Source organism: Salvelinus alpinus, chromosome 3 (genome assembly GCF_045679555.1).
Source record: "Salvelinus alpinus chromosome 3, SLU_Salpinus.1, whole genome shotgun sequence".
NCBI classification, from domain to species: Eukaryota; Metazoa; Chordata; class Actinopteri; order Salmoniformes; family Salmonidae; genus Salvelinus; species Salvelinus alpinus.
In genome coordinates, this window is record NC_092088.1 from 39,338,821 (window position 1) to 39,363,567 (window position 24,747).

Below are 24,747 nucleotides of genomic sequence, written 5' to 3' on the forward strand. Positions count from 1 at the left end.
GCTATTCACATGTGGAGAGTGGAAGGTCTGGAACTGCACGATAATATAAATATAGCTGCATTTATTTTATGTCTATTGCGCAGGTTTTGCGGATTTCATTCTTCAATAATTCGTACTTTCAAGCTGGATCCGCTATATAAATAAGTGAGACCTAATTAGCGCTCTTCTTGCGTTTACATTAAAACGTAGCCTTACAATCTGCATCGACGGGATAGGAGCTTATTCATCCAAACATTAGTAACAGACAAACTACAATTAACATCAGGCTGTTATTTTCTTAGAAGAAGCAACAAATGAACTGCAAGGTGGTGCTTATTCATTCCCGGTATTTGACTCATTACATTTTGTGCCATATTTTGCTCTGTGATAATATGTCCGCTAGACTATATTTGTGTCTCAAAATAATGATTATTGAATTTACATGTATTTTGCCCTATAATCAATTCATTATTTTTATAGAACTAACTTATTGCTTTCTCTAGCCTCCATAATGGACTTGCAAGTTATATTCGAGGAGATGACCCGGCCAATGCCAAGGAGTATAGGCCTACTATTGGCGTCTTTGACTTTTCTCTTTGCCATGCTCCTGTGGCGCAGGATCAGGCGGAACTGGGAAGTACACAGCCCGCCTGGACCGTTCGCTTGGCCGGTCATTGGGAACGCAGTAGAGCTTGGCAACACTCCTCACCTCTATTTCTCTCGCATGTCACGGAAATATGGGGATGTCTTTCAAATCAAACTCGGCTGCCGGGACGTTGTGGTACTGAATTGCGACGCAATCAGGCAGGCGCTCATCAAAAAGGGATTTGATTTCGCAGGCAGACCTGACTTTGCCTCGTTTCAATATGTTTCCAATGGCGATGGCATTGCTTTTGGTACATTTAGCGAAGGGTGGAAAGTGCATCGAAAAGTGGCCCAATCTACTGTTCGGATGTTTTCTACCGGCAACATGCACACCAAAAAGGCCTTCGAAAACCATGTTGTCTGCGAAGTAAGGGAGCTGCTCCATATTTTCCTGGTAAAAACTAAAGAGCACCAATATTTCCAGCCGATGACATACTTGGTGGTATCAACCGCTAACGTAATGACCGCGGTGTGCTTTGGAAAGAGGTATTCATACGACGACGCAGAGTTTGCGCAAGTGGTGGGACGAAACTATCAATTCACCCAAACAGTGGGAGCTGGAAGCATCGTGGATGTTATGCCTTGGCTCCAGTATTTTCCCAACCCAATAAAAAACATGTTTGAAAACTTTAAAGAGCTCAACCAGGAGTTCAGTAAATTTATCCTTAATAAAGTTGTCGAGCATCGAAAGACCATTCAGCCAAGCACCATCCGGGACATGACAGATGCTTTCATCATGGCATTGGACCATTCTCAGGACAGCTCACCAAGGGTCTCACCAGGCAAAGATTATGTGCCACCCACTATCGGTGATATTTTTGGAGCAAGCCAAGACACACTATCTACTGCACTCCAGTGGATCATTCTGATACTTGTGAGGTAATACATATTCATTTTGAATCAGCTAAAGTGAAATTAAAGTACTATTTTTCCCATATGACATGTTCTGTTAACAATCGCCTATGTGTAAAATTGAGAAAGCCCTACATGTAAAGTGAATAAATTATATGCTAAAGTGGAGAAAGCAATTTTTTACTGGGAAAATTACTTAACCTCCTAGTATTTCACCATCTCACAATCAACATAAAAAAAACGAATGAGCAGTTATGCTCGTACTTGCTCTTGAATTCGGCACTTCAGTAGCAGAACTATGATGTTACGTAATAGTATTAAATATCAGAAGCGCCCAGGCAGGTATTGGTAGCCTAAAATGAGGGCTCGGCTGTTTTTTCCTAAACTATCGTTTCAGGAAATAACGTATTCTGAGCAGTAGAACATGCTGTGTGTTGCCAGTAGGATTAACAGTAGGCATACTGTAGCTTGTATGCGCAGGAAAAATAAAAGCGTTTACATACCTAGTAATTAAAGCAATTGTTCTGAAGCTGATTGAGAACCTTATTAGTGATGAATGTGTTTTGTTTTATTTCTATTTTGATGTCTGCATTTTCTGTAATTTAGGACTCATCTGTAAAAGACACCTTGGTCTCAGTATGACTCCCTGATAAAGTAAAGGTTAAATAAAAAGTAAATAAAAGTGATAATGCCCTCGAAGCCAGTGTTTGTAGGATATATTGGCACGATTTGATTTAGTCTCAGGACTAACAATCGGGAATTGTCACTTAATTATTCAAGTGGTGGGTCTAATCCTGAATGCTAGTTAAAAGCGCATTCCAGACGGTGTGTATTCCACAAGTTACCACCACCTAAATATATGACATTAAAATGCCCATTTACTCTGTTCCATCTAACTGCGCAATCCACTGTCTCATCAGCCCAGCCAAGAAATAAATAAACTTGATCTCAACTATAAAAAGCATCTATATATTATCTCACATTTCTTTTAGACTAACATTTAGTTTTCAACAGCGGAGATTTGTATAAACCGTGCTGTCTGTCTCTTCGACATTTGCAACATTGTTTCAATATTCAAATTCGATCTCCAGTTGGCCCATAGCAATGAAAGTGTCGGGAGTCGGGATGGGACAGACAGACAGACAGGCAGGCAGAATTTCTCAACCAGTCAAAATCATGATTAAGCTGGCATACTTTTTATGGATATATACAAAGAAATGTCAATTAAAAAAAGGTCAAATGAAACGAAGTGCAGCTACTTTGCAGTCTTTCCAGCGTCAGTTTGAAGTGATTGTGTTAGCTGTGTTGTTGGCTAGCTCCTCTGATCAACAGTGTCCTGAAAAGGGACCACATTTTCTATGCCAGACGAAATCGTGCCTCATTAGCTCATTGTTATGGATGTCTCCAAATAAATGTCTCTAGAAAACAGTTAAACAAATAAAAATGCAGCTACTTTGCTGTTATCTGGCTGCACTTTTTGACGTGACTAAATTAGCCGTAGTTGGCTAGCTACCCAGCTAGCACAGTGGATCTGGGCCGTTTCGGGCTGAGAGTCGGGGCACGAAGCTGAGAGTCAGACTCGGTCGACGGGCCGCCTTTGGCAGTATTACCACAGATAGATGAGTAGAACATCTTTGGTATTACTTATGGATAGGATTCCGGGCCGATTCAATCAGTTCCGCCCCCCCGGAAGAGGGCCACAACTGGGCCGATTCGTCATTGCTAGCTGGGTAGAAAGTAAGGGATAAGAACGTTGCCAGCCAGTATGGAAATGGAGCATTCAAAACTAACTGGGTCGCGTCCATAAATACAGAGCAAAAAGACTGAACAACTGGGTCTCGTCTCTGGCAAACGAACCAATAGAACAAATTACCAGCCGGCTTGGGTAGCAACCCCAGATTAGTGTTGGGACTACATATCATGGAATGATGAAATAGTATGAATAAATTCATCAAAATAAAGTTTTTAATGAAAATATGTCAATCATTATCTGAATATGTTGGTAACCCATGTTTAAAAGTGATAATGCCCTTGAAGGTGTCATTGGAGGATATATTGGCACAGCTTGCCGGCTCTTGACATCATCTCTGGCCTAACAACAGCCATGCAAATATATCCTCAAAACACCGGCTTCTCTGCAATTACAGTGCATTTGGAAAGTATTCAGACCTCTTGACTTTTTCCACATTTTGTTACGCTACAGCCTTATTCTAAAATTGATTAAATCGTTTTTTTATACACATCAATCTAAACACAATACCCCATAATGTCAAAGCAAAACATTGAAAAAAATAACTGAAGTATGACATTTACAGAAGTATTCAGACCCTTTACTCAGTAGTTTGTTGAAACACCTTTGGCAGCGATTACGGTCTCGAGTCTTTTTGGGTAGAAATCTACAAGCTTGGCACATCTGTATTTGGGGAGTTGCTCCCATTGTTCTGTACAGATCCTCTCAAGCTCTGTCAGTTTGGATGGGGAGCGTCGCTGCACAGCTATTTTCAGGTTTCTCCAGAGATGTTTGATCGGGTTCAAGTCCGGGCTCTGGCTGGGCAACTCAAGGACATTCAGAGACTTGTCCTGAAGCCACTCCTGCGTTGTATTGGCTGTATGCTTAGGGTCATTGTCCTGTTGGAAGGTGAACCTTTGCCCCGGTCTGAGGTCCTGAGCGCTCTGAAGCAGGTTTTCATCAAGGATCTCTCTGTACTTTGCTCTGTTCATCTTTCACTCGATCCTGACTAGTCTCCCAGTCCCTGCCGCTGAAAACCATCCCCACAAGCATGATGCTGTCACCACCATGCTTCACCGTAGGGATGGTGTCAGGTTTCCTACAGAAGTGACGCTTGGCATTCAGGCCATCGAGTTCAATCTTGGTTTCATCAGATCAGAGAATGTTGGTTGTTCAAAACTTATTCCATTTAAGAATGATGGAGGCCACTGTGTTCTTCTGGAGCTTTCAATGCAGCATAATTTTTTTGGTACACTTCCCCAGATCTGTGCCTCGACACAATCCTGTCTCGGAGCTCTACAAACAATTCCTTCGACCTCATGACTTGGTTTTTGCTCTGACATGCACTGTCAACTGTGGGACCTTATGTAGACAAGTGTGTGTGTAACGGCTTTCGTCGGTGGAAGGAGAGGACCAAAGCGCAGCGTGGTTAGTGTTCATCTTAATTTAATAATAATCAAAAAACAGAACACTTCAAATACAAAACAACAAAAGTGAAAACCGAAACAGTTCTATCTGGTGCAGACACACAAAGACTGAAGAGAACCACCCACCAAAAAAGGACCAAGCAGCGTGGTAACAGGCAGCAGCAGCAGCGACCTAAATCTCAGGACTCCTGGACAAGGGAGGAAATATTAGACGGCAAGGGACCATGGGCACAGCCGGGTGAATATCGCCGCCCCAAGGCAGAGCTGGAGGCAGCGAAAGCCGAGAGGCGGCATTATGAGGAGCTAGCTCGGCAGCGCGGCTGGAAGCCCGAGAGGCAGCCCCAAAAATTTATTGGGGGGTGGCACACGGGGAGTGTGGCAGAGTCAGACCTGAGCCAACTTCCCATGCTTACCGTAAGGACCCGAGAATGGAACCAGAGCAGTCGGCGAAGTTGAGGTGTGAGTCTGAGAATGTTGAGGAGTTATTGGACAGATTGGAGGAGAGTGAATGGAGGGGAGATTATGAGACATTCGAGGAGTTGTTGATGAAATTGGAGGAGAGTGAAGAGAGAGAGCTGTTGGTTTGGCGTAGTATGCACGGCATTCGCCCTGAGGAGCGTGTTAGCTGTCTGATGCCACCGGTGTCAGTTCCTAGTACTCATCCTGAAACATGTGTTAAAGTTCCGGCACAATGGATGCCGGCTATACACACCAGGTCTCCAGAGTACCTTCACAACCCGGGGTGTTCTGTTCCTGCTCCCCGCACTCGCCCTGAGGTGCGTGTTCCCAGTCCGGTACCACCAGTTCCGGCACCACGCACCAGGCCTACTGTGCGCCTCCAGAGTCCAGTATGCCCTGTTCCTGCTCCCCGTACTCGCCCTGAGGTGCGTGTTCCCAGTCCGGTACCACCAGTTCCGGCACCACGCACCAGGCCTACTGTGCGCCTCCAGAGTCCAGTATGCCCTGTTCCTGCTCCCCGCACTCGCCCTGAGGTGCGTGTTCCCTGCTCGGTACCACCTGTTCCGGCACCACGCACTAGGCCTAGAGTGCGCCTCGGCAGGCCTGAGCTGCCTGTCTGTCCAGCGCCGCCTGAGCTGCCCGTTTGTCCAGCGCCGCCTGAGCTGCCCGTCTGTCCAGCGCCGCCTGAGCCGCCCGTCTGTCCAGCGCCGCCTGAGCCGCCCGTCTGTCCAGCGCCGCTTGAGCCGCCCGTCTGTCCAGCGCCGCCTGAGCCGCCCGTCTGTCCAGCGCCGCTTGAGCCGCCCGTCTGTCCAGCGCCGCTTGAGCCGCCCGTCTGTCCAGCGCCGCCTGAGCCGCCCGTCTGTCCAGCGCCGCCTGAGCCGCCCGTCTGTCCAGCGCCGCCTGAGCCGCCCGCCAGTCAGGAGCCGCCAGAGCCGCCCGCCAGTCAGGAGCCGCCAGAGCCGCCCGCCAGTCAGGAGCCGCCAGAGCCGCCCGCCAGTCAGGAGCTGCCAGAACCGCCCGCCAGTCAGGAGCTGCCAGAGCCGCCCGCCAGTCAGGAGCTGCCAGAGCCTTCAGTCCTGAGCTACCCCTTAGTCCTGAGCTACCCCTCAGTCCTGAGCTACCTCTCAGTCCTGAGCTACCTCTCAGTCATGAGCTACCCCTCAGTCCTGAGCTACCCCTCAGTCCTGAGCTGCCCCTCAGTCCGGAGCTGCCCCTCAGTCCGGAGGAGTTTTTTCAGTCCAGAGGCGTCCTTCAGTCCAGAGGCGTCCTTCAGTCCAGAGGTGTCCCTCAGTCCTGTGGGCCCATTTATTAGGGTTCCCAGGCCAGGGTCGGCGGCGAGGGTCGCCGTTCCTAGGAGGCCACAGAAGCGGACTAAGACTATGGTGGAGTGGGATCCACGTCCAGCGCCGGAGCCGCCACCGCGGACAGATGCCCACCCAGACCCTCCTCTATAGGTTCAGGTTTTGCGGCCGGAGTCCGCACCTTGGGTGGGGGGGGGGGGGGGGGGGGGGTGAGGGGTACTGTCACGTTCTGACCATAGTTCTTTTGTATTTTCTTTGTTTTAATGTTGTCAGCGTGAGTTGGGTGGGTATTATCTATGTTTTCTGTATCTATGTGGGGTTTCTCGTTTGGCCTGATATGGTTCTCAATCAGAGGCAGGTGTTAGTCATTGTCTCTGATTGGGAACCATATTTAGGTAGCCTGTGTTCTATTGTGTTTTGTGGGTGGTTGTTTTCAGTCTTTGTGTGTCTGCACCAGACAGAACTGTTTCGGTTTTCACTTTGTTGTTTTGTAATTTGAAGTGTTCAGTTTTAGAGTATTATTAAATAAGATGAACACTAACCACGCTGCGCTTTGGTCCTCACCTTCTTCCACCGACGACAGCCGTTACAGTGTGTCTTTCCAAATCATGTCCAATCAATTGAATTTATCACAGGTTGACTCCAATGAAGTTGTAGAAACATCTCAAGGATGATCAATGGAAACGGGATGCACCTGAGCTCAATTTCGAGTCTAATAGCAAAGGGTCTGAATATTTATGTAAATAATGTATTGTTTTAGATTTTGTTTATTGTTTTTGTAGAATTTTTTTTAAGGGGGCAGATCAGTTTTAATAGTGTGGATAGATTGTAGATTCCATCAATGTAATTGTATGCTTCATTTCGAATCCCCCATACATTTTTTTGTAAATATATATACATTTCTTTTTTAAATATATTTTCCTTTATTTTTTCCCCTAACCCTACCACCCCTGAGCTAATTGGAGTAAACTAATAAACAACAACACTTACACTTCTACTTCCAGCTTATACATACTATATACATTTTACGGACACAATGTATTTTACAATAGTTATCTTTTGTTTGTTTTTAATTCCATCCTTCAGCTACCATCAACCCCTCCCATCTGAAGCCCATCCAGTTGAATTTATTTTAATTCATTTATTTAAGATATTTGTAACTGTGCTGTTTCACAAAAGTTCTGAATGTATATACATTTTACAGACACAGTATATTTTACATTAGTTATCTTGTTGTTTTTGATTCCACCCTTGAGCTACACTCAACCCCTCCCATCTATCTCTTAACACCATCCATTTTTATTTGTATTTGCCATATATTTTTCAACTGTGCTGTGATGTTTCACAAAAGTTCTGAACCTTTCTATTCTCATAGTTTCTACAGATTGTATATTAAAGATAAACATTTTTGCTAAAAGTAGTATTATATTATTGATTGATTGACTATGACTTTTCAAATCCCCCAGGAGTGCTATCTGCAGAGTTAGCTCCAGGTAAATGTTGCACTTTTTCAACCATTCATGGACCTGCGACCAAAAACAAGCTACATATAGACAGTACCAAAACAAATTATCTCTTCGCACCAAAATCTGCAGAGCTGGGATGGTTGTATCCCCCATATATATAACATTCTATTGGTTGGAAGAATTTTGTATAATCATTTAAATTGAAAAATTCAAAGTTTTGAATCCGGCGTTGTTTTGCATATCAGTTCATAAACCATGTGCCATGGAATAGGTACATCGAAAATCTCTTCCCAACTATTTTGCATTCTACAGTATGTAGCACCTCTGTGTAACGATCTGGGTGTCGTGGGTGTGAAGTCAGGCGCAGGAAACAGAGTTCAAGATAGTGCTCTTTAATGCACACACGGCGGACATAGGCCACCTCACAAAACACTGGGTGCCGAAAAACAAATGCCCCAAACACGGGGACTAAAACAGTCCAGCAAAACCCACGAACAGGAACAAACACGTTCGTCTCCAACATACACAAATGTTACCACAAACAATCCCGCACAAAGAAACAGGCGGGCCGGCTGACTAATAAAGCCCTACTAATCACCACAAACGTATCAATTCATAAACCATGTGCCATGGAATCGGTGCATCGAAAATCTCTTGCCAACTATTTTGCATTCTATATGGAACCTCTGTCAATTTGTTGGTCCTTAAATGAAACTGGTATACTTTTTTATATATCACTATTTTCTTTGAAAATCTTTCATCTTTAATGCAGGACTAACAGACAAGTTCCTTACTTTTTCCCGCTTCCAATTGCCTCTTCCATTTTTGTGGAAATGCTGCAATTAGTTGGTTGTAATTTTGGGTAGCGCAGACATTTCCATATATTTTTGTTAGCTGCGTGTGTGACATAACTCCACCAGTCCTATTTGTGATATAATTTACAAAGATTATATATATATTTTTTTAAATAATGTATTTTTAATCAATTAGTTTAACCACAATATTTTCTGTATTATTTGTTCTGTCTTTTCTGATGGATTAAACTGAAATTGCAACCAACTTTCTATGGCTTGTTTTGAAAATAGTAATATTTTGGAGGGTGTAATCTGAATAAAGGGAAAAAGACCATTCTTGAACATGGGGTGTGTAACGTAGATGCAGGGAGTCAGGAAGCAGGTGGAGTTAGTGAGTTTAATAATGAAGAACATGAACGATACAAAACAAGAAAAGCATCTAAACATGAACAAAATTGCCTGGTGGGTGATAACAACAAAGTGCTATATACAGGGGAAGTAATCAGGAAGGTGATGAAGTCCAGGTGTGCCTAATGAGGCGCAGATGTGCGTAATGAAGGTTGCCAGGTGTGCATAAGGATGGTTTGCCAGCTGGTCCAGACGAAGGACAACGCCGGCCAGGAAGACGGCCCCAAGGACGAGGAGTGGGCCGGTCTGGACGGCGAAGGTGGAAATCTCTGATGTTGGGATCTAGAATGTCGTCCACCTTAACCCAAAACCGCTCCTCTGGACCGTACCCCTCCCAGTCCACCAGGTACTGTAACCTACCTCCACAACCTCTGGCGTTCAGGAGGGAACTGACGGCATAGGTGGGACTACCCTCGATGTCCAGGGGAGGCGGAGGGGTGTTGTGGGGGACAGCATCAGCCAGGGGACCAGGAACCACCGGCCTAATGAGGGACACGTGAAAAGAGGGTGAGATCCGGTAGTCATTGGGAAGCTGTAATTGGTAAGTTACCTCATTGACCCTCTGGAGGACTTTGAATGGCCCCACAAACCGGGGGCTCAGCTTCCGGCAGGGCAGGCGGAGCGGGAGGTTCCTTGTGGAGAGCCAGAAGCGTTCACCAGGATTGAAAAGGGTGCCTAACTGCGGTGGCGAAGATACCGGGCCCACTTCCTCTGCCGGACCTGACTCTTGACTCCTCAGCAACCTCCCCAGCTCCTGGTTGGTCCTTTCCACCTGTACGTTGGACTGAGGCCGCTACCCGGATGTGATGCTTAACGTGACCCCCAGCTTCTCCATGAAGGCTCTCCATACACGTGATGTAAATTGGGGACCCCGGGTGGAGACTAAGTCCTCCGGAAGGCCACAGTACTGGTGTTTTGCAGGTACTATTTAATGAAGCTGCCAGTTGAGGACATGTGAGGTGTCTGTTTCTCAAACTATACACTCTAATGTACTTGTCCTCTTGCTCAGTTGTGCACCGGGGCCTCCTACTCCTCTTTCTATTCTGGTTAGAGCCAGTTTGCGCTGTTCTTTGAAGGGAGTAGTACACAGCGCTGTACGAGATCTTCAGTTTCTTGGCATTTTCTCACATGGAATAGCCTTCATTTCTCAGAACAAGAATAGCCTGACGAGTTTCAGAAGAAAGATCTTTGTTTCTAGCCATTTTGAGCCTGTAATCGAACCCACAAATGCTGATGCTCCAGATACTGAATTTGTCTAAAGAAAGCCAGTTTTATTGCTTTTTTAATCAGAACAACAGTTTTCAGCTGTGCTAACATAATTGCAAAAGGGTTTTCCAATGATCAATTAGCCTTTTAAAATGATCAACTTAGATTAGCTAACACAACATGCCATTGGAACACAGGAGTGATGGTTGCTGATAATGGGCCTCTGTAGGCCTATGTAGATATTCCATAAAAAATTTACAACAGTAACAATGTATTTCTGATACATTTTATGTTATTTTAATGGACCAACAATTTGCATTACTTTCAAAAACAACGACATTTATAAGTGACCCCAAACTTTTGAACGGTAGTGTAGGTCAACTGGAATATGACTAAAGAGTTAGAAAAATATGACTAAAGAGTTTCTAGATCATCTATGAGGCTGTGGAGGGATCCAAATTGTGGATTTAAAAAAAGCATGAATCATCAGCATACAATGACAACTTTTTTTTTTTTTTTTTAAGGCATTGATTTCTAACCCCTTGATATTATTGTTGGATCTGATTTTAATAGCTAACATTTAGATGGCCATAATAAATAGATATGGCGATATCTGGACAACCTTGTTTTACTCCTCTTGACAGTTTAATACTTTCAGAGAAGTAGACATTATTTACTATTTTACACCTAGGGTTACAATATATTTTATTATTATTATTTATTTAACCTTTATTTACCTAGGCAAGTCAGTTAAGAACAAATTCTTATTTACAATGATGGCCTGCCCAGCCAACCTGGAAGACGCTGAGACAATTGTGCACCGCCCTATGGGACTCCCAATCACGGCCGAACTTCAACCATTTTATAACAGATTCTCCAAAATTGAAATATTCCAGGCATATATTCCAGGCATTCCAGTCGTACTTTATCGAAAGCCTTTTCAATGTCAGCTATGAAAACCAGGCCTGGTTTCCCACGTTTTTCATAGTATTCTATTTTTTCCAGGATTTATATTATATTATCTCAAATGTATCATCCATATAAAAACACCTGTCTGATTGGGTTAAATAATATCCGACAATACCTTTTAAATTCTATGCGCTATGCATTTTGCAAGAATTTTTGCATCACAACACTGAAGGGGCCTCCATTTTTTTTTTTTAAAAGGACTGGATTTTCAGTAATAATGAAATCAGACCTTCTTGATCAGTATTTTTTTTAGGAGTGGTTAAAACATGCTAATAACAGTCCTCTGAGTATATCAAAAAAGGTTTGGTATACCTCCACGGGTATGCCATCCAACCCTATAGTTTTCCCAGGTTTTAAATGATTTAATTGCATCATGAAGTTCCTCCTCTGTAATTTGGCCTTCACATGAGTCTTTCTGTATAGCTGTTAATTTTACATTATTAAAATAAATACAATCCATACAGTTATCTTCGGTTAATGGAGATGGAGGAGACTGAAATGAAAATGTGGTGTGTTTGGTGGTGTGTTTGGGATCATTGTCATGCTGAAAGACCCAGCCACGTTTCATCTTCAATGCCCTTGCTGATGGAAGGAGGTTTTCACTCAAAATCTCACGATACATGGCCCCATTCATTCTTTCCTTTACACAGATCAGTCGTCCTGGTCCCTTTGCAGAAAAACAGCCCCAAAGCATGATGTTTCCACCCCCATGCTTCACAGTAGGTATGGTGTTCTTTGGATGCAACTCAGCATTCTTTGTCCTCCAAACACGACGAGTTGAGGTTTTACCAAAAAGTTATATTTTGGTTTCATCTGACCATATGACATTCTCCCAATCTTCTTCTGGATCATCCACATGCTCTCTAGCAAACTTCAGACGGGCCTGGACATTTACTGGCTTAAGCAGGGGGACACGTCTGGCACTGCAGGATTTGAGTCCCTGGCGGCGTAGTGTGTTACTGATGGTAGGCTTTGTTACTTTGGTCCCAGCTCTCTGCAGGTCATTCACTAGGTCCCCCCGTGTGGTTCTGGGATTTTTGCTCACCGTTCTTGTGATCATTTTGACCCCACGGGGTGAGATCTTGCGTGGAGCCCCAGATCGAGGGAGATTATCAGTGGTCTTGTATGTCTTTCATTTCCTAATAATTGCTCCCACAGTTGATTTCTTCAAACCAAGCTGCTTACGTATTGCAGATTCAATCTTCCCAGCCTGGTGCAGGTCTACAATTTTGTTTCTGGTGTCCTTTGACAGCTCTTTGGTCTTGGCCATAGTGGAGTTTGGAGTGTGACTGTTTGAGGTTGTGGACAGGTGTCTTTTATACTGATAACAAGTTCAAACAGGTGCCATTAATACAGGTAACGAGTGGAGGACAGAGGAGCCTCTTAAAGAAGAAGTTACAGGTCTGTGAGAGCCAGAAATCTTGCTTGTTTGTAGGTGACCAAATACTTATTTCCCACCATAATTTGCAAATAAGTTCATTAAAAATCCTACAATGTGATTTTCTGGATTTTTTTGTCTCATTTTGTCTGTCATAGTTGAAGTGTACCTATGATGAAAATTACAGGCCTCTCTCATCTTTTTAAGTGGGAGAACTTGCACAATTGGTGGCTGACTAAATACTTTTTTGCCCCACTGTATATATATATATATACAGTGGGGAGAACAAGTATTTGATACACTGCCGATTTTGCAGGTTTTCCTACTTACAAAGCATGTAGAGGTCTGTAATTTTTATCATAGGTACACTTCAACTGTGAGAGACGGAATCTAAAACAAAAATCCAGAAAATCACATTGTATGATTTTTAAATAATTAATTTGCATTTTATTGCATGACATAAGTATTTGATCACCTACCAACCAGTAAGAATTCCGGCTCTCACAGACCTGTTAGTTTTTCTTTAAGAAGCCCTCCTGTTCTCCACTCATTACCTGTATTAACTGCACCTGTTTGAACTCGTTACCTGTATAAAAGACACCTGTCCACACACTCAATCAAACAGATTCCAACCTCTCCACAATGGCCAAGACCAGAGAGCTGTGTAAGGACATCAGGGATAAAATTGTAGACCTGCACAAGGCTGGGATGGGCTACAGGACAATAGGCAAGCAGCTTGGTGAGAAGGAAACAACTGTTGGCGCAATTATTAGAAAATGGAAGAAGTTCAAGATGACGGTCAATCACCCTCGGTCTGGGGCTCCATGCAAGATTTCACCTCGTGGGGCATCAATGATCATGAGGAAGGTGAGGGATCAGCCCAGAACTACACGGCAGGACCTGGTCAATGACCTGAAGAGAGCTGGGACCACAGTCTCAAAGAAAACCATTAGTAACACACTACGCCGTCATGGATTAAAATCCTGCAGCGCACGCAAGGTCCCCCTGCTTAAGCCAGTGCATGTCCAGGCCTGTCTGAAGTTTGCCAATGACCATCTGGATGATCCAGAGGAGGAATGGGAGAAGGTCATGTGGTCTGATGAGACAAAAATAGAGCTTTTTGGTCTAACTCCACTCGCCGTGTTTGGAGGAAGAAGAAGTATGAGTACAACCCCAAGAACACCATCCCAACCGTGAAGCATGGAGGTGGAAACATCATTCTTTGGGGATGCTTTTCTGCAAAGGGGACAGGACGACTGCACCGTATTGAGGGGAGGATGGATGGGGCCATGTATCGCGAGATCTTGGCCAACAACCTCCTTCCCTCAGTAAGAGCATTGAAGATGGGTCGTGGCTGGGTCTTCCAGCATGACAACGACACGAAGCACACAGCCATGGCAACTAAGGAGTGGCTCCGTAAGAAGCATCTCAAGGTCCTGGAGTGGCCTAGCCAGTCTCCAGACCTGAACCCAATAGAAAATCTTTGGAGGGAGCTGAAACTCCGTATTGCCCAGCGACAGCCCCGAAACCTGAAGGATCTGGAGAAGATCTGTAGGGAGGAGTGGGCCAAAATCCCTGCTGCAGTGTGTGCAAACCTAGTCAAGAACTACAGGAAACGTATGATCTCTGTAATTGCAAACAAAGGTTTCTGTACCAAATATTAAGTTCTGCTTTTCTGATGTATCAAATACTTATGTCATGCAATAAAATGCAAATTAATTACTTAAAAATCATACAATGTGATTTTCTGGATTTTTGTTTTAGATTCCGTCTCTCATAGTTGAAGTGTACCTATGATAAAAATTACAGACCTCTACATGCTTTGTAAGTAGGAAAACCTGCAAAATCGGCAGTGTATCAAATACTTGTTCTCCCCACTGTATATATATATATATAAATAAATAAAACTCCCCATGGGTTACTGCAGCTATTGTTGCCAGCACTGCCACTACCTGGGTGGAGGCACCCCACCGGAATCCCCACCGGCTAGGTACAAGGTCGTCAAGTTTCTCATTAGCAGCTTTGAGAAATTCCTTGTATATTATGCTCACCTATCAGGGGGCTTTGGCTTTTAGGACCCACTCTGCCAGGCAGGCCCAGAATATTGAGGGGTTGGTACTGCTTTAGTGGGTCCATAAAACAGGTAAGGCCTTCTCCTTAATGTATGGGTCGCTCAGTTGGGTTTCTAAGGTATAGGGTTGGGGATCGTTCCATCATGATAGAACAATAAATAACTAAACTATATTTATAATTTATTTTAAAAATGATATCCCATATCTGCACAAAATTGAAAGCTCTCTCTCACAACCCCTGCTCGCAGACACACATGGGCTCTGGTATTCGCACCCATTTCCCTTTTCACTCATTTAACTCCACACTTTTCCAAACACAAAAACACACACCCCACCTTCCATCACAATACACCCACACATACCCACATACTGTGCTTTCTATGTCCTCTGTTTGCTCTGTTTTCATCCCTACCATGTTGATCCTGAGAACTTTTTTTTTATTTGCAAAAATTTCAAAAAACCTGTTTTCGCTTTATCATTATGGGGTATTGTTTGTAGATTAATGAGGACATTTTTTATTTATTTAATCCATTTTAGAATAAGGCTGTAATGTAAAAAAATGTGGAAATAACCTGTAACCTGCTGCCCATAGTTACCCACCAAAAATGATTTATCACTACTGTATTGAGAATGCCCTCAGTGTTGAAATAGAGGTTAGCTTCTCAATAGGAAATGATTTAATTACCTGTGATCTGAGTGTTCACCTTTGACCTATTCCTATAGGTTTCCTCATATCCAGCTGCGTCTCCAGGAGGAAGTAGACAAAGTGGTCGACCGGAGCCATCTGCCCATCATCGAGGACCAGTCGCAGTTGCCTTACGTGATGGCCTTCATCTACGAAATGATGCGCTTTACCAGCTTCGTGCCGCTCACCATCCCCCACAGCACCATCACCGACACCACCATCATGGGCTACACCATCCCCAAGGACACAGTGATCTTCATCAACCAGTGGTCCAGCAACCACGACCCCACCAAGTGGACTCACCCGGAGACCTTTGACCCCCTGCGCTTCCTGGATCAGGACGGCTCGCTGAACAAAGACCTGGCCAGCAGCGTGCTCATCTTCTCCTTGGGAAAGCGGCGGTGCATCGGAGAGGAACTGTCAAAGATGCAGCTGTTCCTATTTACAGCATTGCTGGTGCACCAGGCCCACTTTAGTCCCGACCCGGACAAGCCGCCCACTATTGACTACACCTACGGACTGACCCTGAAGCCCAATAACTTCTCCATAGCAGTGAGTCTACGGGACAGCATGGAAGTCCTGGAGAAGGCTAGTCAAAAGCCCCTCTATGGGGGGACTCAGGAGGACACGGGCAACTCCAGATCAGACTGAGAATAGAGTCACTAAATGAAGCTTGAAAGAAAAAAACACTGAAGTAGATGAATTAGCTGCAGTTCATCCTGATGTGCCATCAGGTATCAGCTACTATATAGTTATTATAAATGTATTTATGATCTGAATGTAATGGATGTCACCAAGGACGGCCCTGGACGTTCTGCTGCCCTAAGCGAGACAAAAATCTGCAGCCCCCTTGCTATCCCCGCTAAACTATGTACAGCAGTGGTCGGCAATAGGTTATGCCTTGGGCAAAAAAAAGTCTCACCTGAAAGTCGGAGGAAAAGAACATAATAGCAGCCCAGTTCATAGGCCTACACTACAAATTAAAACAAAAATTTTAACACATCTAGTTAGTAGGCTATATAATCAGTTCAATGTCAATAACATAGCCTAATATGATTTCATTGATAAAATCACCAATGTCTCTATTCAATTCGTTTTTTATATTTTTGTGTGCTTTGATTGGGGAAAAACATCTTGCAATCAACAGAAAATGTTGGGCTGTAAAAAGAGGATAGTGAAAATATAAGTTTCAGGGAAGAAAGGGCAGAGAAATAGGCATTCTTACCTTATTCTTAATGTCAAAACGCTGTTTGCAAATCATTCAATCTTAGACATCCTTACGAATCTAAGCATGGAACTTTCAAAAGTTACCTTTCCCGTAGCTCTACCTACGCAGGAAAATATCAGCTTCAAATGCTGGCTACTCCTCCATTGCATAACCCAAGAACAGAAGTGCTTCCCTAAAAGCTGCCTGGGTTTAAACAAACATCTTCTCTTTTCAGGGAGTGAAAATGTCAATTAACAGCGACAGACTTTAGGGACAGAATAGCAACGTCAATTTGTTTGTCTTCTTGAATATTATAGGCTGCAGCTCAGCTTCAGAATGTCATGGAGAGGAATCAATATATCCCGATATGCATCGGAGTCATGTCTTTCGCGGGCATTTTAAAGCTTGTTTCTACCACAAGGCATCACAGAGTTAAGCATTGTTATAGAAGTCTTTATATAATCTGGATACTTTTTATGTATTTATTTCAAAATATAAAGCAAACAAATATATATCATTTTTGCCCTTTTCTTTAACAAATGGTATGGGATACCCTCACTCAATTTGAGCCCAAACACACCAAGCCATTCCCAGACACGGAGTTATTTAAGGAGTGCATGCGACAGTTATTGGAGGATTTGGCTATACCGACATCTATGCATAGCATAATTGTGTTTGTCAAACAGGTAGGCCTACCACGTTTTTGAATAGGACGAAATAGGCTCCAATTTATATATGCAATTCTATGATTAGGGCCATAAAAAATGTTGGTGGGCGCGTGCACATATGAGGTCCCTTACCGGGTAGAAAGGAATTTTACTTTAACCCCTGCATCGGAGAGTTACAATGTTGCAATCACTATGCAGCCAACTGCCTATAGAAGGAAACCGAGTTTCTTACTAATAATATGCCACCTGTTATATCACACATGGCACGACCCCACAATTGTTACAATTATAATAAAAATAACACTTTTATGTAACATATTTAACATATCATTTAATCCCACATAGCGCAATGTTCTGGGTGGCCAATATGCGTATCAAGGCCTCTGCAGCACCTGTTGCCAATGGAGTCTCACCGTCAACAGCCTGTAGGGCTTGGGCATTAATAGTTGGCTTGGACACCAGGCTGATCTCTAGCTGGTTCCACCTCTGGAAAATATCTAGGCGGTCATGCGACTTCTCACGCGAGCTGAGGTGGCACAGATTCTTCCAGTCCCTGGTTCCATCCCTGATCAGTGTAGATTTGTACTCGTGTGAAAAAAAACACAGAAAGCTGCATTGTTTTTGCTTGGAATAAACGAGCCATGGTCACGCCACTCTCTCCCCGTTCGCCATCCTCCTATTGTATTGGGCCACCGAAAATATTCGTTGCCCCTCATCTCTTTGGAAATTCCACTCCTTATCCTGATGTGGCCCAGCCTGCACTAACATATCCCATAAATATGTTTTTTTGTCTGGGAGTCGGATTTAGCAGCAGCAGCCACATGGCGCGACAAATCTGAGTTGGGTTCCCAGATAGTAGTCTCTGCCGACATTGTTTGGAGGTGCGGCTAGACTGGTGCGACAATCTGTTGTTGTCCACCCAGAGAGCTGTCATCATCGGTGGAAGTGGATGGCTCGGACTCCTCCGATTCGCCGTCTTCTTTGCTAGAACCAGCGAACGGGGGCTCGTCTGTCTCTGTGAATTTATGGCCTGTCCTTGGAGGCTTGTTGTTCTCCACACAGGCTGATGGACATTGCTGCATGCAGTAAATCTCTGGCTTAGAGATTGTGCCTCTTTTCTTATTAGTAAAAAACAACAACTATATATTCGCTTCCTGGTAGTTTCTGTCTCTTAGACATGGTAGCAAATCTGGTTGCAAATCTCTATACAGTAGCTTCATTTTTTAGCTGAAATCGTTTACACTAGTAGCTAGCTAACGTTAACAAGCTAGGTTAGGCTACTGCCTTAATCACTAATCATCTTCATTACACACAAACATTAAAAAATACAATCGTTTAATTGGCAGATTCATTTTAATTAATGTTTCACAATTTGATAACCCCATGTAAAAATATACATATCACCATAGGATAGTGAACTTCGTGAGAAGCAGGACTGGGGTGGAGGTGGGAACTGCAGCAATTGCTATGAGCTGGTATCTAGCAGTGTGCTCCCCAAATTCAAGTGCCGCCTGGCAATCTTGCCTAATAATGGCAGGGCCGGCCCTGGATGTCACGCTGCTTGCTAAGCAAGTGCCCCTTCCTTCTGATTTTCCTCACACCTAGGATTTGAACCCAAGACTTCTGCCTTGCTAGCACATTTTCCACCCCTTGCGAAGTGTCTTACCAGTCGGCGCCACCGAAATGCCATCTATCCGGCAGCGCAAGTGGGAACACTTCAGGCCGAGGAGTGAGTTTCACACATTCCCATGCACTACATGAACACTCTTTTCATACATCTATATTTTCTTTGTTTTACAGGATATCACGCAAATAACTATGGCTCACATTTTTTTTTAAATAGTAAAAATCAAGTATTGCACAAGTATTGGCATATCCTTTACTGGAACCTAACATAACATAGTGTAACGACCCTGGGTTTATAAGCGCGGAAATCGACTCTGCCGCACGAGCATGCTTTTGGTGGGCTCCCGAGTGGCGCAGCGGTCTAAGGCACTGCATCTCAGTGCTAGAGGCGTCACTACAGACCCTGGTTTGATTCCAGGCTGTATCACAACCAGTGATTGGGAGTCCCATAGGGCGGCACACAATTGGCCCAGCGTCGTTAGGGTTTGGCCGGGGTAGGCCGTCATTGTAAATAAGAATTTGTTCTTAACTGACTTGCCGAGTAAAATAAAGGATAAATAAATAAAAAATAGTGGGTGCATGGTATTGTTGTTTCTTGGGTAGTAACATATTTTGAGGCGTGCCTTGTAAGATGCTATATTTGTTGTACCTGTGAGTGAAAATGCTGTACCAACTTAACTCCTATGTGGTAATAGTGCCCCATCAATTTAAAATGTAAAGGAGACAGATTGGAGTGGCAGCAATTCTTAAACTTTAAATGGTTTGGTCCGTTTTGCCCTGTAGTCGCTGCCAGTTTGGAAGCCTTTGTTGAGGCCACTAGAAGAGCAAGTGATATAAAGAACCAAATATTAATTAATATGCTGTAATGTTTGTAAAAACTTTACCTAGCAGCCAACCTGCTTGCACCAATTCCTTGTAATTACAGTAAAATACAAAGTCCTCCCCTCAATTAATTTAATTCATTCATCTATTCATTCAAATTACGGTAGCATTTACTTTTTTTTTTTTTTTTTTACAATATAATACAGTACATTTTCTGGTATTACTGTGTGTCATTACATAGTACTTCCTTTTTTTGGTTACTACATGATTCCATATGTGTTATTTCATAGTTTATGTCTTTATTATTATTCTACAATGTAGAAAATAGTACAATTAAGAAAGACCCTTGATTGAGTAGGTGTGTCCACATTGTTTGACAGGTAGGGGAAGTATTCACACCCCTGAGTTTGTATATTTGGTCTTGTGTTTTAGATTTTTGTCCTGCTGAAAGGTAAATTAATCGCCCAGCGGCTGGTGAAAACCAGAGTCCACCAAGCTTAGCTCCATCATTTCTTCTCCTGAAAAACTCCCCAGTCCTTAACGATTACGAGCATACCCATAACATGATGCAGCCAGCACTACACGTGAAAATATGGAGAGGGGTATTCAGTAATGTGTTGCATTGGACTTGCCCCAAACATTACACTTTGTATTCAGGGCAAAAAGTTAATTGCTTTGCCAATTTCTTTGCAGTATACTTTAGTTCCTTGTTGCAAACAGGATGCATGTTTTGGAATATTTTTATTCTGTACAGGCTTCCTTCTTTTCCCTGTCATTTAGGTTAGTGTTGGGGAATAACTACAATGTTGATCCATCCTCAGTTTTCTCCTATCACAGCCATTAAGCTCTGTAATTGTTTTAACGTCACCATTGGCCTCTGTGAAATCCCTGAGCGGTTTCCTTCCTCTCACGCAACTGAGTTCGGAAGGACGCCTGTCTCTTTGTAGTGACTGGGTGTATTGATACACCATCCAAAATGTAAATAATAACTTTGCCATGCTCAAAGGAGTATTCAATGTCTGCTTTTTTTTTACCCATTTACCAATAGATGCCCTTCTTTGCGAGGCATTGGAAAACCTCTCTGGTCTCTGTGGTTGAATCTGTGTTTGCAGTGGGATCTTACATATAATTCTGTGTGTGGGGCACAGAGATGAGGTAGTCATTCAATAATCATCTCTATTATTGCACACAGAGTGAATACATGCAACTTATTATGTGACTCAAGCTAATTTTTACTCCAGAACTTATTTAGGCTTGTCATAACAAAGGGACTGAATACTTATTGACTCAAGACATTTCAGCTTTTCATTTTTAATTGTGTGTAAACCAGTGACACAAAATCTAAATTTAATCAATTTTAAACTATAATACAACAAAATGTGGAAAAAGTTAAAGGGGTGTGAATACGTTATGAAGGCACTGTATATCTAACCAGCTCTTTAGTAAGTAGGGGTTCATTCTAACTAAAGAAAAAGTATAGTGTCAGAATAAACATAGAATGCTGATACTGCAGTGTTCAGTGACAACACTTCCATCTCTCAAATTGACTATGGCTGAGATTTCATATTTTTAAATAACACGTTGAATTGTTTCAGGAAATAAAGGTTGTTCTATTTTCTGAAATAGCAGAATTATTATAAATACAGTGTCTGATATTTTGCATGACTTTCTAATTTCAGCAAGCGAAGGTATTGTATTATGGGCACATAACCATGTAATGTTGGAACCAAGGGGAAGTGTTTAGGTGAGTCCTTTCTCTGTGTTACGTTTTATATCGCCCAGAAGATCCTGTACTTGATCAATGAGAGGCTTGCAGCCAGACAGCCAGCTTGGAGTGCGTGACAAATTCTGATAAAGCCAGATGATTGCTGATACGCCATTTCTCATGCTCTCCCCTTCACTGAATAGAAAAGGAGGAGAGTCAAAGAAAAGTATTTGCCTCAGATCTCAGCTAGCGGGAAAGAAAAGTGTAGAAAGACAAGACCCAGGAAATTTGGTACCTGTCCAATAATAGGGTGGTTAGATTTTTTGGAAAGACCTTTCAAAACAAACAAACAAGCCATATTCCAACATAAAGCAGAACTATGACTTCATGGTTCAATGCTCTTATCAGTCCTCATCCTGTACACGTGACCAAGTTGGCATATGACTATGAATGGTCATGGACATGTTGAATGCACTGTAAACATCCTGGTGCAGGCAGACAACATTTGGCATTGAATGTTAACCCTGACAATGTCAGCCTCGGGGTTATTACGACAGCACAATACAGCCTCTCCTACTACTGCCCACATTATTACCCACACAAGCCAGGAGAGAGTAATGAGTGTCCGGCCTTGCATCTGCAAAGGAAAGAAGAAGCCTTATAACTCTGACACTCCAGGCCACTGCCTGAAATGATCACAAACATCTGTGAGGAGGGTGGGAGTCATACAAACCTAGAGAGCAGGCGGGTTGGGTGTGTGGGGGATGGGGCACAGTATAGAGGTTTAGTGGAATAGAAAAGAGTTCTTCAACATAAGTCCACTTCCCCACTACAGTAGAACAAGACTGACCATATTTACAGTTTCCAGCCACACCTTGATCTTGAATGGGCTAAAAACATAATAAGACTATCTCCTAACTAGTCATATCCTAACCAGTGATATCCTAACCAGCCACCTTCAGTTAAAATGGCATTGTGATCATGGGTGACAGTGATTCATATTTGGGGCATTTTATGTCTAAAATGCAAAATAAAATACCACAATTAAAACAAAAACTACAGTAGTCCTGATATGACTCATGAGCAGCGGTGTAAAGTACTTAAGTAAAAATACCTGAAAGTACTACTTAATAAGGTGAAAAATCTGTCGGCGGCACTTAACCTTAACTTACTATGGCTGACCTTGTAAAACAACACATTTCACTGCACCTATCCAGTGTGTGACAATAAAAAATGTATATTTTTTTTTAAATTGCGTTCTATGCAGTCCTACTGCAGAACAGACAGTGAGACCGACCTGCCCAGCAGCGTAGCGGACTTTGTTTACGTAAGACAATAAGTCGCAATATTTTTTTACTTGAGAAATACTGCACCAAACAGCTTAGCTATATGTAAAATGTGTTGTATAGCCCTCATATTTAGCCTCACATTTAAGTGTTTTACCATTTTATTAATGAAAAACAATTTGACGTGAAAAGTTGCATTCATGACTTTTATTGACTAAGGTCCAATAAACAAAATCCTGATATTCATATAAATGCATTTTGTGCTGTTAGTACAGGAAATGTTGGCTCAACTAGTCAGTGACAACTGTGTTGAATGTAGAGTTTGTGACAGCCACTATGAGTTTATTACAGACACTATGTCCTGGGCTAAAATTTGTGAAATAAACTAATATCCACAAAACAGTCATACCACTTTCAACCCATGTCTGATCTGGCTGTAAGGGACAATCACAATGCAATAATTCTGTATCATCTTCTATGTAGAGTTCTAACAAGACCCCAGATTGGGACAAACATCAGTTTTCTTCCTGAATTCAAATGGAATTCACCCCAACCGTGGTATGCAGTCACTGATGTTTGTCCCAAGGCTCTCAGGGAAAGGGTGGGTGCACGCACCAAAGGAAGGTCACTTCCCCCCCAAACCAGTCAGGTTCCAGGCCAATTGGCACCTCCTCATCTGGGCAGTGAGCTCTGTAATTTCTCCCTGTTCCAGGTGTCAAATGAACATTTCATAACCAACAACAGTCACCAGTCTGTTATTCCATCTGCAGTCTCATCTTCAAGACAAGCATGCAGACATCATGGTCAGAGATAGCGTTATAGCCACTTCTCTGACCCACATCTGGTTACAGCCACAGAATGCAACACTGCGATTAAACACAAATCAACTTTTCAGTCCAATATGAAAATGAGGAAGCATTTGGTCAGAAGTTGCAACAGGATTACTTTCACTGACATGGAATACTGTAGTTCCTTGCTGTGTTGAGGCAAATTCCATTAATTTGGTTTAAATCATCAGGCTAAACCATCTTTCCCAGGATTTCTTTTGAGTTGTTATAATACTGAATAGGTAGGTAGCTATTTAGAGTGAGTCTGTGCCATGGCAATACCCTAAAACATGACCAGACTAGAGGGAAGTAGGCCTGAATATGATCCAGTGACAAATTCCAAATGGCTCTGTCACAAACTGTACAGTCTGCACAAAAAGGGGAAGGGGCCTTACAAAAAAAAAACACTTTACCTATGATAGTCAGGTCAGAACTTGCTTACATACCTTGCTTTTCCATTGCATTTGTACTGAGAGAAGGGTAAATATTCGGTTGATAATATAATTAAAATATCCCCATTACATATTAATAAAGTAAAAATAGTTGTGTGCATGAATTGCAGCAGCATCATCTCTCACACAAGCATGCACATAAACAGTAGGCACATACTCAGAACTTGGGGCACATATCAAGATTGCACATATTTATTGACTAATGGCAGACTCAAATACCATTGATCAGTGGTGTCTATATAATGTTTTATGTATTTCATTTACAAGATCATTTACTTCACTGCAATGTGCACCACCCTAGATAAAACTAAAGCATACATTCATATTGCTGGAATATAGAAAAACGTGTTAAGCAAAAACAAGTTCCATTCTTGTAGTTCACCTGTTGGATAAAGTACGCACCAGTTAATGGTTTCCAGAAGACTAAATTATACTTAAGACAACATAATAAAGAACCACAGATTCTTATAGCCCATGCTTTCCCCCCAGTAATCCCAAAAAGAAACCATACAAATGAAAAAAACTAAAAGTATTAAAATCCATCTCACCATTTGCTTTTTTTTAACCCCCCCAAAAAAGAGAATAAAACGGCATTCAAAATTCAGTAAAACCTATCGACTATGATATAAAATCTCGGACATGCACATTGCCCATGGACTATTAGGCTACAGGATCTAATCTCAAATCACATTCTACGCTTAAAAAATATCCTCTAGCTAGCTGGAATGTGATGAGCAACACCCCGACCTTGTATGAACGTGAGGACCCAAGGAGCCGTCTAGGG

The 24,747-nt window shown here is 42.8% G+C and overlaps 1 protein-coding gene across 1 annotated transcript; it reads left to right on the plus strand.

The window, feature by feature from the left end:
• Positions 1–24,525, plus strand: LOC139570687 (cytochrome P450 1B1-like). The gene is made up of 3 exons (XM_071392783.1): positions 1–325; positions 483–1,503; positions 15,409–24,525. Exons 2-3 carry the CDS (start codon positions 491–493, stop codon positions 16,019–16,021), a joined length of 1,626 nt encoding a protein of 541 aa, XP_071248884.1. The 5' UTR covers positions 1–325; positions 483–490; the 3' UTR covers positions 16,022–24,525.
• Positions 24,526–24,747: the final 222 nt, after the last annotated feature.

Coding starts and splice junctions, on each gene's coding strand:
- LOC139570687 (XM_071392783.1), top strand. CDS start 491: ATGGACTTGCAAGTTATATTCGAGGAGATGACCCGGCCAATGCCAAGG. Junction 1,504..15,408: donor ATCATTCTGATACTTGTGAG/GTAATACATATT, acceptor CTATTCCTATAG/GTTTCCTCATATCCAGCTGC.